The 19,724-nt window shown below is 39.6% G+C and overlaps 1 protein-coding gene across 3 annotated transcripts in view; it reads right to left on the bottom strand.

The window, feature by feature from the left end:
* Window positions 1-19,724, bottom strand: part of CHST8 (carbohydrate sulfotransferase 8) — a 176,228-nt gene that overhangs the window by 120,576 nt on the left and 35,928 nt on the right. For 2 of the 3 annotated variants that reach the window (XM_061469166.1, XM_061469167.1), the window contains exon 2: window positions 11,733-11,956. The exons of the other annotated variant lie outside the window; for it this stretch is intronic. In XM_061469166.1, coding sequence (XP_061325150.1) covers window positions 11,733-11,841 — 109 coding nt within the window. In that variant the 5' untranslated portion in view covers window positions 11,842-11,956. The remainder of the gene's footprint in view (window positions 1-11,732; window positions 11,957-19,724) is intronic. 3 annotated transcript variants of the gene reach the window in all.

Raw genomic sequence — 19,724 nt, 5'->3', positions numbered from 1 at the left:
AAAAACCCATTTATTGCTCATGCATCGTAGAAAGCAAAGACAAGACCTCCTGCTCACAGCGGGAGAGCAAGTTTTATTTAATGCCATGTCTAGAAGAGGGTGATGGTTTACTTTATAAATATTAGATCTCCTTTGAAATGCCACTTAAGCAGACTGTGTCAAGATTCTGAACTGACAGCTAAACTAAAAATAGTTGGGAAATTTCTGCTGCAATGATGCTTATTTTTCAGTGTGGATCACTTTGATTAATCCAGAATGTTTCATTCCTATTGTTTGGGATGTGGTTTAACTGTTATTGTTTCCCTGCATGGCCACCTCCCCCTTCCCTCCCTCCCCTCCAAGAAATGAGACTTTGCAAAATTTACATTTCAAATACATTCATTTAGAAAGATTGGTTTTGGTTGAAACTACACTTCTCAAATTAATTATTTGAAGAATAAAGGGCTTAGCTGGCTGTCCAGTGGGAACAGTGAGAAAGCTTCCCTTGGACTATGCAGAGTGTTATCAGATGGCACTGCCCCAGGGTATTGATCTACTACCAGAAGATAAGCTTGAGCGGTATTTGTTTTAAACTGTGATTTATCAGGGACAGCCAGTGACATGAGCTATTTGGAATTTGCACTCGGCAGTCATGTTACGGCCTCAATGGGTAGCATGCTAACTGCAAAATGTTTCTGTAGCTCTTGAGCATCCATTTTTAAAAGACACACTGCAATGTATTAAGTCCAGGAAATGCAGAGAATAAAAATAGGAGGTTTTTTTGCCCCTTAATATAAATAACCTACATGATAGATTTTATTTGGTGAAACATCTTGTATTACCTTCGCCATCTCTGAGAATCCTGCTGGTATCAACTGTCTTGTCAAGTTATATTTGACACTGACACAACAGTGGCCCACTGTGAGGATGGAGAGACTTCCAGTTGTCTTTTATTACAACTTCTATGCTGAGGGATAAAACCCTATCATCTTTAGGACCCGATCTTGCTCAGAGAATTGCGCAATTATTAAACCTGTTGCAGACAGTTTGCTGTTAAGCCGTGAGTTCACTTTGTGAAGTCTGTATTTATTAGTCTATACCAATTTTATTCTCCTTGTGGCAGGAACATTATCAGACTTACGGATTGTCCCATTCTGAGTCTAAAAAACACTCTTGGCTGCCTGCACCTGGGTTCCCATTTCCCCTGCAGGTGCCCTGCATCTGAGACATAACTCATCAATGGACACAACAACCCAAACACAGCTATGCATTCAAGAAATGTTGGTCATGTGAAATTCCCACTACAGAATGTTTCAGCTTGCCAGATGAAAAAAGTAGAGACGGACAGCTTCATGCAACTAGGCTAAGAAGATTCAGTCATTGCATGCAAGAGATTTAATGAGTGCTTCATTTAGGGAGCAAAGTCCAGGCCATGAAACAGAATTGCCTTTTCCCAAGGTAAACTGTTAACTCTGGGCACCTTCTCTGCTGAGACAGGAGATGATATGTATTTCGCTGCAACCAAGACCTGTGTTGCTGTGCTTGCCTCTGATTCCTCTAAATGACTACAAGACGATGGTTTGTCTTGCTAATTAAAGCTTCTCTTATAGCAAATAGGTTATCCCTTGGAATTAACAATTCGCCCTTCACTTGAATGTTTTTACAGCATCAGTGGTTGTAAAGAAATAGTAAACAGAATCTCAGAAACAATGAATATGCAAATATTCAGAATTTTTGAAATGCTGTCTCAGCAGTTCTTTATGAAACATCTTTCATTATAATCAAATGACTGACTGTGGTGGTATGGAGGGCTGTGATCAAAGTGGCTGAATGCTGTAGAAATGCCTATAAATCTACACACCCCCTGAACTCAGTCGGAGCCAGCATTTGACTCACGCTCCCTAATTTCAGGACTTTGAAATCTAGGTAACATTAAATTGCAACAAAAATATACAAAGATATATTTTGATATACAACAGAAGGATGCCTTTGCTATTTAAGGTAGGGACAGGGCTGGAAGCAGAATGCTTGGATGAGGGAGTGAAGAAGAATGGCAGTGTGCTGTCAGCCATGTCCCTGCAATGGGGACTGTAGGCTGCTCAGTCCTGCTCCCCAGGCTGTGTTGTGTGAGACATTTAAAAGACAGAGTGTTTTCCCCTACCCAAAAATATAAGTAAATAAAACAAAAAATACATTGAGGCTGATGCTACGGAAGTGTCTCCCCAGAGGCCTGAAGTGAAGGTGTCAGGAGGTGCTGAGCTGACAGCTGTGTGTGGTGAGAGTACCGCTGCTGGCTGCTTGGAACCATTCAGAGCAAAAAGGAGAATCATCATCACTCTGGTGATGGCATATTCAAGATTAATGTGAAGGGTAAATCAAGTCCAATTCAGCCTTTGAAGTTGAAGGGGGGAAAGGAGTAAAATACACTCGTCTGTACTGTAGGTCTCAAATACCCAATCTGTGATTTCATGGAGGAAAAAACTGTGTCACTGAACTCCTTTTAGGAACTGTGTCCTTGGCTAATTAATTTGCTTTATGTGTTGTCCACTTTTGGGGGGGAAGGACTGCATTTGTGTGGGGTGGTATTATTTTAGGAGATGTCTCAGTTAATTATTATCTACTGAAACGTCACCTAGGAGATACTCCCTCTCTGTCATGCAGCTTGATACTTCATGCAGTAAAAGGTAACTCTTCCATCGTTCATTAAATTATGTTGTGGTGAACTTATCTCCACTGGGTCTCAATTAAGAAGTGAAGCCAGTGCCTTTAGAGGAAAAGGCAGAGAACAATCAGAATATACTGAATATATAATTTGATATCTGGAAACAAGCAAGAGGAAAAATATAGTGTGCAAATGTGTAGACATTAAGAACGTGTTATGTCGCAAAGATTTGTATTTGGAAGTAAAATATAATTAGATCATTATTGTTCATTAAGAATATTTAGTGTTCTTAAAAATTCAAGGTGTTCTTTCTAAGTTTGTTAACTACTGTAAATTTACTGTAGTAAATATTCATTTTCCTTACTACTTCCCTTGTATCCATTTTAGCACCTCTGGGAACTTCAGTCATACTGGTTGTGGGCCCATTGTTTATTAACATGGTTTATAAAACTGCAGTAAATTTTCTCTTACATTCTAATTTAATTAAACAATTTTGGTTTAATACAATGCTTTTATTTTCCTTTAAAAAAAATGTTTAAAGTATATAGTCTCTCTGGATGTTTTTCTACCAAAAAACCCTCGAAGCTCCTTTCATTAAATAATTCCAAATGTGAAGAACAAAAAAGGAAGTTATCTCAACTTTTGTTTCTCAGACTTCCTTTCCTACCATTCTTTCTGTGCTGCACACATATTTTTTTTTCCCTTTTTGTTTCTCTCCCATTTACATGCTTTTCTTTCCAAATGCTGTTATAATGATTAGCTAGATGCATTCTGCAGGCGTTGGTGAAATGTGGTAGTGGAACAGGCAGTGACATGCAGCACTGAATACATCATCAATATGTAGGTATTAATACTTGACTTTGTACATTCTTGAGTAACTTAATTCCCTTCAATAGCATAAGAATGAGCAGCTCATAAATGCAGAATAATTGGAATTTTAATTAAGTAGTGAATTAAGGATGCCTCCTCTTTACAGGTAGTAACATCTCTTGAGTAAATGGATGGAGGGGCAGGTTTCAATTTAACAGCTTATGAAAACCCAGTTTGGTTTCCACAATTAGACTTGGCTGTTCACAGTATCTAAATGAACTTAGTGGCTGAGGTGCCGATGTTTGTTTTGGGCATGTGAATGGCATCTCAGCCCTGCTTAAGTTCTCACCACAGTCTTTAGGTTGTGTTTTAAGCAATTACAGTGAATTACATTAAAGTCTCAATGAGTACAGAATTGCTTTGCTATGGCATAAAATTCATGGTATCTGCCTGCAGGTGTCTGTGTTTACTTTTGTGTCTATTTGGATACACACCTTTTCATTGAAGTACACCGGCTACAATGGAGCAGTGAGAGGAGTTTGTTTTCTTGTATGAGATAAGCATCACCATGTTGTTCCTAGCAGCTGCATGCACAATTAGGAGGACCCAATTAAAGCTGCATTCAGTTCACATACAGCAGCAGTGATTGCTGTCTATAATTTCTTCTGTGGTTTGACTTACGGGTATTAAGTTGTGCAGAACTTTATTAACAAATAATGTCAAGTCAAACGACTAAAGAAAAAAATGCAACAAACTGGAAACAGGTATGTAGGATCTTGGCCGCTGTACACTACCTGAACCTTGAGAAAAGGAGTCTCCCCTCACACCCCTTTCAAATAGCCACTTGGGCAAATGACCAGTTTCTTCTATTTAGGCTTGTGCTTTCTGTCCTCCTGGCCACAGTAATAAGTATTCGTGTATCATCTCATCTGCTTCCGTGTCAGACATTCTGACTGCAGCAGGTGCAGGCCATCCAAAGACTCCTGTGAATTCAAGCCTAAAGTAATTCTAAAGCCAAATACACTTTTGTTTGTCCCAGTCATTATCTGTGCCATCATTACAAAGAGCTCAGCGCTACAAATCATCATGCCAAATGGAAGGAGAAAGGTAAGTGAATTAGAACAGAGAAGGAACAGGGCACTGGACCGTAGGCACCTCCTTTGAGGGGTGAGTAGTTTAATTCACAACCTACTTTTTTTCCCTCCTGAGGCTGTTCAGTTCCCACTGCTCCAGAAAGGGACTGGGTGTCCCCTGATTGCCTCCCAGACCTTGTAACTTCCTTTGCTTATGATCATACATACTCGGTGGCACAGCGCATTTCACTTTCACCATTTAGGAGTACCCAAAGTCAGTAAACACTGATCTCTTGGCAAATGTGCTACAAAGTGCAAAACATCAGACATCTAGCCCCTGCAAAGAGATTTATGAGAAAACATGTGGTTTTGAACCAAAAAAGCAAGGACAGAGCCCTGAAAGGCTCCATTTCTGTAGGTGTAGACAGTCAGTGGATAGTGACTCTGAAAAAAAGGAGGGAAAGAGCATGTCTGAATTGCCCTTATGTCCAGAAGTGGCAATGAGGAAGAGCCTGGCTGGAGCATTTTTCCCCTTAATCACCACATAGGTCTTCTGAAGTGGCTGAGACCCAAAGATGGGACTTAATTGTGCAAGGTGAGGAATACTCTGACCCTCAGGCAGCAGATCACTTCAGGCATCAGAGCAGAACTAACGGTTGTGCCACTTAGTTGATACTGAAGTGCTTTTCTGCACTGATGCTATGAGATAGCATCTTGTAGGATAGGGTCTGTACGTAACAAGATTAAAATCAGTTAATGACCCTGCATATGTCAAGTGGTGACAGATCCAAAACCAGTCCTTATTTTCAAAAATAGCTAATTAATTTGGAGAAAATTATAAACACGTCCACATGAAGTTGCTCTTGTGTAGGGCCTATACAAGATCAGTTATTTGCTTTTTATGCTCTCTTGACTGGTACTAAAGCAGTAAAATGGCAGTTATGATGCTGATACACAAAGCAAGCCATAATAGAGAAGAAAGCCACCTTTAATTTCAAGCTCCACTAGAATCATGAAAGGAAAATTAATGTTTACTAAATGAAAAAGGATGATACTGCTAGAGAGAGGAAGTTTTGGTTAAGCTTTTAGGGGAACGTTAATAACTTTGAGAAATGGAAACATATATAATAAAACACGTCTAAAATGGCATAAACTTTAGAAAATCTAGCAGGTATTTTAAACTTACCTCAGTTCCTCAGTGTGGTATCAAATTTTAAAAATCAAGCAAACTGAATGATAGCTGACTTATGAAAGAAAGCTATCTAGTGCTCACACATTTTCTGTGAAAAGCTCAATATAGTCTTACATTTAGAATAAACATTTTGAATGAAATGAAAGTCTGCTGGTCAACTTTTGCACGCTTCTGTAATTCCTCTGCAAAATTCCAGGGGAATCTGAGAAGCATCCAGGCTTGTTGCCTAGGAATATACTTTCATAAAGCTGCCACTCTGGGACTGCTGACATATCACAGTGCGGTTGAGTTTTGCCTGTGATATGTTGCCAAGCACCATAAATGAATGCAGCTCTGAGATGGCAGGTCACTTTTTATTTTGCCAGACACAACAAAGAAGTGTCAACCTCTGACAGTTTTTTAAAGCAGGCTTTAAAAGAAATATCAAACCTTTTTTTTTCTTTTTTAACCAGTCAGCACCTGAGAAGAAGTGCTCACAGAAAAAGAGAGGATAGGGAAACCTATGGGAGTGGAAGCTGCACTATGCGAGTGATTTAGCACTGCATCACTCCAGTTTTATGCTGATAAATACATTTGGGATTAGGTGACATGGACTTTATGCCATCAAATAAATGGGCAGTGGATCTGGTTCAGTCATCTGATGTATGTGTACACCACTGCAGTAGGATTATAACTGCTGCTAGCAATGCACTGGATTTTGTGATAATGTCACAGTTAATATGGTTTCATCTTGCCTTTTTGTAGTAGGATCTAGCAGTCCTTAGGTATCTTGAAGCCCCTGCAGAGAAGCTCCTTTAGAATAGGAAATGGAGATATTTGGCAGGTGATTTGCCTCATATAACACAATACAGCACAATCTATAAGTTGTATGGCAGGAGAGGAAGAAACTGCAGAGGCTTTGGATCCCAATTGCAAAGTCTAACACCAAAGTGTTCTGACTCTTGTGAAGAACTTGCTGATGGTCAACAGGAAATACTGGGTCATAAATAGTGGCCTGCAGTGCTATAGCTTATTTGCTTTAATGGGCTTTAGGCTAAAGAATGTTAACAGAAACTGTGAAAAAAAAAGTGTCACTGTCCAATAGCGTGTCATAAATAAATGCTGCGTTTTTCGTATGACTTCCAAAGATACAGCATAGTCATGAAAGCAGAGGAAAAGCATTGTAGGAGACAATCTCTATACATTACTAGTGATAAAACAGCTTATACGTGATTGCTTTCAGCACTAGAAATGACTTCTGAAGAGGTCTGCACTGACAGTGTGGGGTAGGGTTTCTTTTGTAACCACCTGGACCGCATTTGATCCCCCTATAGCAACAGACTGATTAAGTCATTGCCAGGACTTCTTTCATGGAAAAATATCCAGGTTCACAGTCACAGTCAGACTAAACAACAACCATTTTAACCAACAAAATGGATATATTGTAAGACTGCATTTCCCTCATGTAAGTGCCTTGCCACTGCAGACTAGGAAATAGATCTCTTTCTTTTCGTCCCAGTAACTGCAGACTCTTGGGAACTGAGTCTGCACACAGGGAATTTTTTGCTGGGGGAAGTTCAGCTAAAGAAGGCTCAGAGAATGAGAGCAGAAGGTTCATTCACTCTTGAGTTGATGGAAGCTGACCTTACACACAGAACAGTGTGCCACTTCTTCTTGAAAAGAGTATCAGTGACCTTGCTTGCCTCAGCTACAGTCACCAGCTTCTTTTGTTCATGATTTCTGCTGATGCTGTCAGTTGAAAAGCAGATTAAACAGTGTCCAGTTTATAAAAAGCAGTAAGTTGCAAATTATGAGAAAATTCCTTCTGAAATTATATATCAATGCTAGTTCATTTTCAATTGTAGTTATAAAAAGTTTCCGGTGTGACAAACAACCAGTGCATTGTGTGCTAGGATAGTATTATGGAAATGTATAGGGAGCGTGGAGATGTGCATAGGACTGTAATTTGTGAGTAACAAGGTGTATGTGCTCTGAATAAGTAAATAAGAAAATTTCAGTATAGCTATAATATTGGTATTTGTTCTAAAACTACTGCAAAATACAGTAAGATTTCTATGCTGTGGCTCCTTTGTGGCATCATGTTTGCAATAGCATTTGCATGGTGCCCTTCAGACCGTCATCTTCCCTTTCACCCTCTCCTCCCCATCACACCCTGAGTAAAGCAGAAAATAAAGAAGATGACAGTATTATGTTAGAAACTGGTAGATGAGGTAAGGACAGCAATCACTGCAGAATCTCAGTCAGATGAGTTTCAGACTTGGTTATAGTCGTACTTGACTTTCAAATTCTCATATAGTCAGACTGCAAAGCCATTTCCATTCTACTCCCTGTTTTCACCCTTTTGTAGCTCTCACAACATGCATCCTTTGAGATGTATTTTACACTTTTTACGAGCTCCCAGAGGAGTGTGTGCCCATACATATTCATCTTAAAAGTTCTAACTGAAAACTCTTGCAGGTTTGTGAACTTAGTAACCATATAGCAAAATCCCAATGCTTTTACTGCAGAAGCCAAATTTTGTATCATGGACTCACAAACTGAAGGGAAGGGACCTTAAAGCTCATCTAATTTGAACCCCCAGCCATGGGCAGGGACACCTTCCAGTAGACCAGGCTGCTCCAAGCCCTGTCCAACCTGACCTTGAGCACTGCCAGGGATGGGGCAGCCACAGCTTCTCTAGGCAACCAGTGCCAGTGCCTCACTACCCTCACAGGAAGAACTTCTGCCTAATACCTAACCTAAATCTACCCTCTTTCAGTTTAAAGCTATGACTCCTTGTCCTATCCCTACTTGTGTTGGAAGCTCCACAGCTGGATGCATGCTAGGTTGTGATGAGCTTCTCATCAAGCAATACTCCCAAGACCTTCTCCTCAGGGCTGCTCTCAATCCAGTCTGCCCAGCCTCTCCTTGTGCTTGGAATTGCCCCAACTGATTTGCAGGGGTGTATATATATATTTTACAGGGAGAATTATTACAAGATCATTGCATTTCTGTATGGTGTATGACTATAATTCATACTGCTTCTCACCCCACACCCCTGCTTTATCCTGCACTCTCCACAGTAATACCACTCTTCATAGATGCTGAGAAAATGACTGTCGTAACTGAAGTTATTGTCTCTTTAATGACCACAGGAATACCTACTGAATTTAATATATTGGCTTAGGAAATCTGTTTCGCCAACCCTAAATGGCTGTCTGTCTTAAATATATCTGCTCAGAGTGATGTGCATTATATAAATAAAACTACACAGACAGCATGTTTGTCAATCAGCAAAAAAGGCTCTACACCCACTATCCTGGGCACATATACTTTGTAAGCATTCGTTTCCAACAGATAAATGTAATCAAGGTTTATATGCTCACAGAAGCCAACAGGATGGGATTTTTTCACTTGAAAGATCAGAAGAAAATTGTAACTAATGTTGTGGAAAATTACTTTGATATTGCTTTCTCAGTACAGCATCACAATTAGGTAGAAATGTGAAGCACAGGGAAAGAATAAATGAATAGTAACAAATCAACACAAACAGCTACTGTCAGGAGTACTTTGCTCAGTGAAAGTAATGTAAGCATTACTTAAAGTTTTATGGCTGTGGATTTTATACTGGTTTAAGTAGTACATCAAGGTCTCACCATCATGCTTGCTAGGACTAAAACAATCAAGAACAGTTTCTGGAACAGACTGATAAAACTAAAGCACCAAAGTGTTTTTATTAATCTTGTTTCATAAATTGTACTATCTTAAATTAAAAATGACTGAACACACTAACAATGAAAAATGTTCTTTTGGACAATGCAAAATTCCCCTATTCTGCTTTTCTGTGGAAAATAAATGTTTCTGACTTTTCTGTAGTCTTCCTGATGAGATTCCAGCATCTGGCAAATATGTTTTACTATATAGTGACTGCACGGGAAATACAAAAGCCAAGGCTAATTCAATAGAACTTTGCCATGCAGAATCTGTTGTCCTATGTAGCTTAATCACACATGCATTTGTTCAATTCTATTTAGGGAGCAATCAGACAAGCAAATTATAGCAATATCCGATCTCCATTAAAAACAGGCCCTTTTAAGGGAAGGATCCTTCTCAGCATGCCAAAAATGTCACTTGTGATTGACAGATTTTCACAGGAGACTGTCTGCAAATGAAATATGTCTACCACTCTAGTTAATGAAATGAATATTTCTTTTCCTGTGTCCTTTAAACACCTAATAGGTTGTAGTGATAACTGGCATCATTTTCAGAAGCAATGGTTATGAGTAGTATCTGAGACCACTGGGAGTTCAAAGCACTTAACACACACAAAAATCAGCCAGACAGAAATAAGAGTAATTGTATTGAGCACCTTTTACTCAGGGGTGCAGTTCTGGTTCCTATTAACATAAATAGTAATTGAATGTGAGAATTGATCAATTGATTATACACCTTTGGCAATAATAGCATTGTTGGGATGTTCATGTTTTATCTATGCAGAACTCTGCTCACGGCAATCAAGTCCGTTAAAGTTTACCTGCTGGAGGCAGGAGCACTGTTCAAACTCACTCTTACTTAAATGTTCTTGGCCATCCGTTTCTGCGGTTATATCGCTCTCAAAAATCACTCAACAGTGTACTACAATCAGCAGTTGGTGTTCAAGAGGTATGACAGGTCAGGATGAGGGACCAACAATGAAAAAAAAGGAGAAAAAAATGTACTGATTTGGAAACACCACTAGAAATTCCTTCTCTTTCAGAAGCAAAGAATTAACTTTCCAATGTAAAGTTACACATTCTTAGTTGCATTAGAGTACTACCTGTGTTTACTGTCCATATGTCTTTCCCCTCACCCTCTACCTACTGTCCAATTTCAGTCAATATGTAAGTATAGAAAAATCAATTGCAAAAGCACTGAAGTGACTGGTTAATTCTCTGCTTTGCACAATGATGATGATTCATTATTTCTACAGTTTCAGCTGAGTGGCTGCTTTAAAAATTGGTGTGCAGTTGGACTAAATAATAATCATATTAATGTACAGATTGTTTAGTGACATGGAAACAAGTACTTAATAAACCTGGACACAGAAATTAGCCTTAATGTAATTATGTAAGAGTTTTCCCTGTTAGGGTTCAGCGCTATTAAAAATATTAATAATACTTTAAAATCTACACAGTTGTGTTCATTGTACAATGAAGGTATCTATTGAACAGGAGTTTTATAAAGTACTTACGTAGTCAAAAGAGAATTTCAGTGTATATAAAAGCAAACAGTGACCAGACCTTGGCACACAGGGGCATTATTATGAGCTGGAGTAACTGTGCTGGCATTTGTCTAGGCTCCCAACCAGCCTTTGTTACAGCCTTAGCCAAAGAGATAGTGACTAAGTAAATCAAGAGATCTTGTGCTTTCTCATACTTCTTGTGTGCCTCTCCTTTAAACGGAAACCACGAGTTCAGTTCTTACATTGATGTAGTCTTTGTGGCTCTTCACAATTTAAAGTGAGTAGCACACGAAGATGGTGTGCGTCTGGATGAAAGTTATGAAAATTTTAATGGAAGTTAAGCACATTAAAAGAATGAATCCCAAAATATTGTATGTTTCTTGCATGAGTCATTTATGCATCTCTTATTTTGCATCTCCCTGTCACATTGAATACCCTATACAGGCAAAGGTAGATTCCAAAACATGTCTGCAGGAACTTTTGGTGGTATTTCCCAATTTCATATTTCTAGTGGCATAGCTGGCAGCAGAAGTTCGTCTCAACTTCAGCAGAAAATTGACTCCATCCAGCTGGACCCTGTGCACCTTGGCAAAGATCCCTGCATAATCAGTTAATTGGTTCTTGGAACAATTTTTTTAAGCAAATTCCTTTTTTTTCTTTTTTTTTTTTAAATTGATTTCAAAATACCCGTCATTAAAAAATTACATACCTTTGTTGAGGCAACCTCTGTGAAATATGTAAAATATGTTAAGGGTATAAGTACAAAATGTTGAACATGAAGGAGTGGGTGAGTCAGATAGAAAGACGAATGCTAACCTGGTGTCTGCTGATGAACTATTTCTTCTGGATCCTGCAGGTGAATGAAGACAACAAGTCCAGCTGCTCCAAACAGCAAGATGAAGGAGAACATACATGTCAGCCTCATAATTACTGTTCTCAGATCAATCCAGTTCTGACCCGGGAAAAGAGCTGCACACAATCTCCAGGACGCTTTTCACTCATAGTCTCATCCTCTCAGCTGGAAGTTTGATGTAATACATCTACAAGAGGTAAAAAAGCAACCTAAAACTTAACATGCAGATCATTTATATTTTTCAATGCAGGTTAGTAGATTTAAGTCCTTTTTTAGACCAAATAACTGATTTCTCTAGAATTTCTTTGGTACAGTTAATTGCAATTATCCAGTCAGTTTCTGCCCCATCAGTTTGTCTTTAATTGTATGTCACTGTTTTTAACATCTTGAAAAGGCAATGTAGAATATCATTAAAGAGCACAGTTTGGGAGAAATGGTCATGCCATGGTTGCAATTTGCACAAAACCCCCTCTTAATAATCACACCACCATTTGCTTGCTTCAAGTGAAGCATGTGTCGCTTTCTATTTTTCATTGGTTAAACAATATGAAAGCATAAAGTGATCTAATGTGGGTGAAATGATCACAGTTGCTGCACTTGCATGTCAAACTTGAGGAGAAGGATGAACAGCGGGCAGCTTCCTGCTTCACCCTTGGTAAAAAGAGTCACACAGAACTGGTACCCTACAGGTCCCCATGATGCCTGTTGAAAAAGCTCTGCAGATGTACTGATTTCCAAGGGAAGTACTGGTCACAGTGCTTGGACCTCCTTTCCTGGCTTGCAGAACGCACAAGAAAACAGAAAGTGGGCAGTAAGTGGACCGTCTGTGCAGGTGATGGGCAGGGCTGCCTTTCCTCTCCTGGGAACAACCAGCACGTTTCTGGGCTTGGTTCAGTGAATTCTTACTATTCAATATAACACTTTCCATTACGTGCAGCTCCAGTGAAAGGGCAGCAGCCAGTCCCAAGTGGGTCGGTAGTAGGTCATTCTAAACCTCTTGCTGAGCACAGCCATAAGGCAAATACTTCCCTTTAAGCGCATGAATAGTCCCACTGGAACCAATGTCCATTCTGGTAAGATACCAGGAAGTGAAAAAATGAAAGAAGGGAACCAGAGAAGAATACCATTAGTGTGCCACATGGCTTTATCAGTTAAAATAAATGCTTTTGTCACAGAGTTAATGCTGGTCCTGTGTTTTTTAGCAACATGAAGGAAAGTGCATTAGAGCACAGGCAGTGGAACTGGTTACTGAAAATGTAACTGGATTTCTTACCAGCAAATCTTTGAACACAAGAGTTCAGGCTGGAGATCAGCAGAAGTCACAGGGGTGGCAATCACTTCAGTTTTCTCATCTTTCAATTGTAAATGCAACCTCATCTGAAGGAAGGATTCTGAAGGTGGTGTTTCTTTACAAAGGAGGTTTTAAGGACAGAGAGACTGTGTAACACTAGTTTTCAGGGAGGGTGCATTGTGGAAAAATGATAATTCAAAGTAGTTATACCAGAAAAAGTCTTTAAAGATTTGTTCTCAATGTGTCTGGAATATTTGGTGTCGGGGAGAAAGTGTTTGCTTTTCATGGTTTCCATAGCAGGTGTTTAATTTTCTGCAGTGAACTGGCATTCCAAAATTCTAAAATGCAACAAAGAAGAATACGCATTGTGCAGTCCTGATGAAGTAATTTCTGTGCCTCTTATTGGTGAGGTTATCTAATGGCAGCTATGGTTATTTAATGTGTAAAGCAGCCTGACCTCCAGGCCAGGAGCACTGGTGGATGCTTGTATCTTAAATGAATGCAGAGCACTACGTTCTCCCTATATATAGGTGAATTCAGCTTTATTTTCTGTTAAAATTATGGCAGACATTAACTGTGTGGGTTTGGGTTGGTGTTTGTTTTTTGTTGTTTTTTTTTTTTAACTTCTCTTTTTTTTTCTTTTTGCCTTAAATATCTCCCACCCTTTAAAAGTAAAGCTAAATGAAAATGTTACTAATGTTTTCCAGCACTAACAAAGCCAAGTCCTTATTGGTCCTTGTGCAGGTCCATCTGTGCCTGTTGTGTGCATGTGTATATTTTGCACATATATTTAATATATATGCTTAAAGGTCAAATACTAACTCTAAAGCCTTAGGGGAGGCAGATTAGGGAAGGAGGATTAGCCTTCAAAGCAGCTGCGTTGCTGTTCAAACCACTGCTCTTATAAGCAAACAATTAGGGAACATGAACCCCTCTCTCTGTTTCAGTATGGAATTTGTGCTACTTAGTGGTATAGGTAAATGGGTACTTTCAATCAAATCCACCTGTGGCAAGGCTGATACAACACCAAAATCACACAATCATTTTGTGAAACGATCCAGTTAGAGCTTTCTAAGAGCTGTATTTAATTACCTAATAGAAACTTTTCCCTTTTTGTAATGAATTTATGGTCTCTGCATGTCCATGGGAGGAGGATGCCACTACCCGAGTTTACTGGGAGTGTCTTGCCCAAGGTTGTACAATAAAGGCTGTGGTGCAGCAGAGAGTGGAAGGGTCTCTCAGCCCTGAGACTGGCTTCGGTAGTGCTGCCCTTCTCTGCTGGGAATGCCCTTGCATGTGGCGGAACAGAGAGATTGCAAGAAACTCACCATCATAATTTGAGAAAGAGCAGCTTGAAAACATCCACTTGCAAAGAACAAGGGGTTTATATTCCTTAACGTGGAATTTTAAGGTCATTTTTTGAATGAATTATACCCTTGAGCAAATAAGGGTTTCTAAAACAACTGTTATTAGCTTAAGATGCTAAACTGTTTTCCCTGGTTTTGATTTGTTGAAGTGTTCTTGTTTGAAGTAGAGGCAGCATCAAGACAGAAGATCCCTAGCCAGCTTTTAATTAGTGTGAGAAATACTACAGTAGCAGTTTTAAACAGTTAAAATGTTTGCATTATTCCACATCCTACAGACAGGTTCACATAACTGTTTAGGTTAGATACTACAGTGTCTTCAGGGCATCTGAAGACACAGAAGTAACAAAAGCTAGAAGAAAGCATGTATTGAAAGAATATATGCATTATAACTGTAAAGAAAGACCGCTGCTTATGGCCTGTTACCATTACATGTCTTTGCAAGCAGTGAATATAGAGGGAGTCCAAGAAGGAAAAAGAAAAGAGAACCTCTTTACTCTCAACAAAATTATTACCTCTCAACAAAACACAAACTTCAGAGATCTTTAAATTAGGGGTCTAGGCTTTTCCACTTTCTATTCTCCTGTAATTATTTTTTCAATCAGTTGACTTTAATTAACGTGTCCTATGAGAGGAAAGCTGGTGAATGGGAATGGTTGGTTTATACATGCTGAGCATGTGCTTCCTAAGCCCTCCCAGGCTGGTTGTTGAGTTGCAGGAGCAGAGAAACTCTGAAAGCAGTTAGCACTGGCTGATAAATGTGAACAAATATCCTCATTAAGGAAACATTTGAAAATATCATTTACACTCAAATCACATCATTTTGGAGATGGATGAGATAAAAAACCTACAAAAAAACCTTAGTGGAGCATCAGATAACAGTTTCTTCAGGCAATGCTTCCTCAGGCATGGGAGAGAGTGGGATGCTGTATGTGGGAGCTTTTGATTGATCCCCAGCATTTGGGAGGCAGGATTTTAACAACTTCTGAGCCTTCAACTTACACTTTGGATTTGCAGTCACACACTTTAACTGTGTTCCTCACAACCAGCAATAACATATCTTTATAATTCTTATTAGTATTATTGAGAGCACAAGAAGATAAGCTTGCGAGCACCTTCCAACCTAAGCTCCCATTTTTGGCTGTCCTGAACTTATTAAACAGATGGAGTAATGTTCACTAAAATGTGCAATAATGAATTGAAATATTTAACTTTTAATTTAATCTTCCTTTATTAATTTCTCGGGTGAATAAAACTCCTATGTATCAATATATGTTTTTCTAAGCTTTCTTATTACCATGGTATGTGTATGCTCTGCCCTTGAAAGCAGCAGAAGTAAGTGTGTATGTGGATAATAATTAGCACTCAGATAGCACTTTCCAGTTCAAAGACATTCATTAATCACCACAGTACTCCTATGAATTGTGAGGTTAGGAAGTACTAGCATCAGGTAGGAGAACAGGTGTTGCATCATTAAAGCAAGCCCTTTAAGGAAAAACATGTATAGTTTTAGGAAAAATCATCCAAATATGTCTGTGGAAAATATTCTAGTATTATAGCAAAATTTCCAGGCACCAAACCTTTTACTTCCAGACACAGAAGCAGGGCTGATTCCCCCTGCTCCTAAGCAGTACTGAAGTGCACTGCAAACCAATACGATGGGAAGGATTTATTTAAATCTTTTGACAAGACTGACACTGGAAGCAGTGCTTTGCAAGCCTATGTTTTTGCAGTAACTGTCTGGAAGCCTAAGGGCTGAACAGTTTTTCTGTGAGCAATTTGATGTTATGATAATGGATCAGTCCAAGAAGGACAAAGAGACTGTTTTCTACCAACATTTCTGTTGTCTGATTCCTCATCTGAGGTGGGTCAGCAAGCTGTTTGATAGCACACGGCTGTTCATTCGTGAGTTCTGCAGATGTGACATTCTCTCTCTTGTCTGCTCACAAGCCTGTGTAAAGAATGGGATTGATAAGATAGTAATCTAAGGGCATGGTGTAATTCTTATGTGAGAACTCAGAGGATTGCCTTTGGTCCATCTAGAACTCAGTATTTCCCTTATAGGAGCTATGTTGATGCTTCAAAGTAAAGTAAAAAGCCTTGCAGAGTAAAGCCGTAGGATAACTTGCCCCCAAGAAAAGGTCTGTCAATCTTTAGTTGAGGTTACCTTCTTTTTATGTGGGTAGCATATCTGAGACTGGCATGATGTCAGGGTATGCAGCTTTCACAGCACTACCAACAATTGCTTTCTAAGAGCCTGGTGACTCATGGAGAGCAGTAGGGACAGGGCACACACGATAGCTACAGCCCCTTGTTTCTCTCTGTTGGCTGCTTATGGAGACCCGGCAGAACCCAAACTCCCTGTCCAACTGCGTGCTGCTGTGCTTTCACACCCCAGATAGTCAGTGACTAGCCCAGCTAAATTGGCCTGAAGATGAAAGGAACTGCGCCAAGATGAAAACAGAAGGGGCTCTTTTCCTATGTAGGACCAGGGGAAGTGAAGGGCGGAGGTAGGCCAGAGACACTGTAAGACTCATGCCCACTGCAGGGCACCTTTACACTCTCCCTTCCCTGGGATTTCACTGCAAGGTGCAAATGCAGCTCCCAGTGAATCAAGGAATGCAAACTAATGCCAGCGTCAGGTTTACATTACCATATACATAAGCAAGTCAACAAAACACCCAAGTTCTTTGCAAACATCTACTGATTGCTAAATTGGACAATTACAAATCACCTATGAATGAATGTAAATGCCCACCACACGCACAGTAAACTTCATTTTGCATGCTGTGTGAGCTTTAGTTGATACTCCTTTAGTTAATAGCAGGCTGCTGGTTTAGAGCAGAGTCAAAGCCCACTGTTTAGCAGTGTTCTGCTGCTTTCCTTTGAATATCTTTGCTTTTTGAAAGCAGGGATTGATGTGCTCTGTGTGCTGTTGAATAACCAGGTCCTAAGCAGCAGCGATTAGCTTGGGTAGGGGCTCCTGCTGCTGTGGTTATACCATTCTTGAGAGGCAAACTGAGCTGTCTCCATGGTGGTGTGGAGCTGTCTGGAGAAGTATGGGTCCACTGTAGCAGTGCCCAGGCTCTTTGTATGAAGAAACATGGCCCTATGCAGGCACAGCCTCAGCAGTGCCTTTTATGTTCAATCAAGTGACCCCAGTTAACGGCACTCATTTACTGGTAGTACTGCCAGTTCAGAGAGAGATGGTTATAAATGCAGAAGTGTAAGTCAACCATTACCTGATAGAAATAAAACACTGTTAAATTTCAGGACTGCTGTAGCTGATCTGGGGAAGTTTAACTGGGAGCTGTTGGCAGCTGGGAGCTGTGATGGGTTTTTTGCTGTCTTCTGGGTTTTGTTTTGTGTGTTCTGAAAGGGTGCTGTAATGGAGCACTTTACGCGTTATTAAGGTAATTTTACTTAGATTGTGTAATGTAGTCAAGAGACTGAGACAGTGACAGTGGGCAATTAGCTGAATAGAAAGAAAAGGGAATACTCTTACTCCATGAACATAAGAAAAAGATTTGCTGTTGTTACTAAAACGCTCACTTCTAGATACATTAGCTGTGTTTCTATGAGTTGGGTGAGCAACTGCTTCTCATCTCTGCAGCTGAGCCAACCATGCATTTCCTTGCTTCAAAGCACATGCAGAGACAAAAAGCCTTCACACACATGGCACCAATTTCCCATTACTCAAGTGTCCACTGTCTGCCTAGATCAGGCTTGTCATGACATTTACAGAAGAAAAAAGGATTTATAAACATTACTCATATTCACCAGTAAACTTGACTTTTCATGGCAGTTTTTACAAAGGCAGGCACTGTAGTAGAGGTGGAGATATTAAAAGTTATATTATTCTGTATCTGTCAGCACTTTTTCTTGGAAATGGGAAATGCAAATGAATCTCAAGTATTATGTCCCAAATCCTCTAGCTTCTTTAGTATAAAAAGAAGTAGGGAACTATTAATCCTGTGGCTGCTTCCATTCCCCAAACAGTTATCTTTGGGTGCTGAATTTTTTTACACTGTAATTCTTGCTCATGTATCAATAGAAAAAAATCTTTGATTTTCCCTGAGATTTGGAAAGGACAAATTTGTTTCCAGCTGGTATTTCAAATCAAAACATTTTGTCTGGCTTATTGCAACTTCATATATAATTGTGTTCCTCTCTATGTAATAAAAAAGGTATTTTGAAGCAGAATAAAATAAGAAATTTAAGTTGGATCTGTTCAAAATGCCCTGCCCCTAAATTCTCCCTAAAATTCTTTCCTGAAAAGATCTGGATTCACATTTTTCCTTCATACAGGGAAAAGAATGAAACCTGCTTTGATGAAGTCACCGGTGAAGTTAAAGTTTCTTCTGATCAAGGCAGGAGTTGGCACTGAGGGGAATTGGACCCACTGACCTGCCCAATGAGCTGGCATCTCTTCCTCCCCACAGCTGAATTAGACTCTTCTCTGTCCCAGCGATCCTGAAGGAACATGCAGAGCTGACCATCCATGTTGAAAGCCACCCAGCACACACCATCAGTGTTGTAGGAAATTAGACAGAACTTACTGCCTTACTATTCTTTTCTCCAGTCATTGATGTCATTATGCATCTTAGCTTTCAGCATCTCCTCCGATTATGCAAGATAGGGATTTCTCAACATGAAGAGAATCCTGAGAATTAAAGGATCCTCTTCTGCTCACATGCATATGAATCCATATACGACAAAGAGTGGGCAAAAGGGGGTTAGAGGCTTTCTTTTATTCTGATGGAAACTTGTTTTGTCAAGCGTCAGTGGGTCCAGTTCTACTCTGCTGCATATGCCAGTTTTGGCCTTCAATCCTGCTAAAAGGTATATTAACCCACATAATGTGCCAAAATCTGAATTTTGGCATAACTGCAAAAAGCTATGACATTGTTTTATGTGGCTGAAATCACAGTGATAACGCATGACCCCTTTTTCCCATTTCAAACCCCCTGGCAAAGCTGCTAAAGCTGCTTCTCTAATTTCCATCACACATTGCAATAGGAAACAGGCACTTCTGGTTTCCACTTTTATCTACAGTTTAAGACCAAAAAGGACAGCACTCAGTAAACAACCAAAATAATCCTTTCAAAGTTGAGAAGATTTCTTTCCTGTCCTTCTGGGTGCAAATTGTAGAGTCATGTGTTACTAATCTCCTCAGTACTGCAGCAGGTCCTTAGCAAGTTAATAGACACACCTCTCCAAGGTCCTAAAGGGGTTATGATACTTTTCCTAAGCTATAATATAGTATTTAAAATGGTTTGCAATTGGAATGAAAAAAGGTT

Source organism: Pezoporus flaviventris, unplaced genomic scaffold (genome assembly GCF_033815535.1).
Source record: "Pezoporus flaviventris isolate CSIRO_AGI_PZ_B2104156 unplaced genomic scaffold, CSIRO_AGI_Pfla_v1 ptg000054l, whole genome shotgun sequence".
Classification (NCBI taxonomy): Eukaryota; Metazoa; Chordata; class Aves; order Psittaciformes; family Psittacidae; genus Pezoporus; species Pezoporus flaviventris.
Note: the sequence above shows the minus strand (reverse complement) of the source record. Positions and strands in the feature narration are given on the sequence as shown.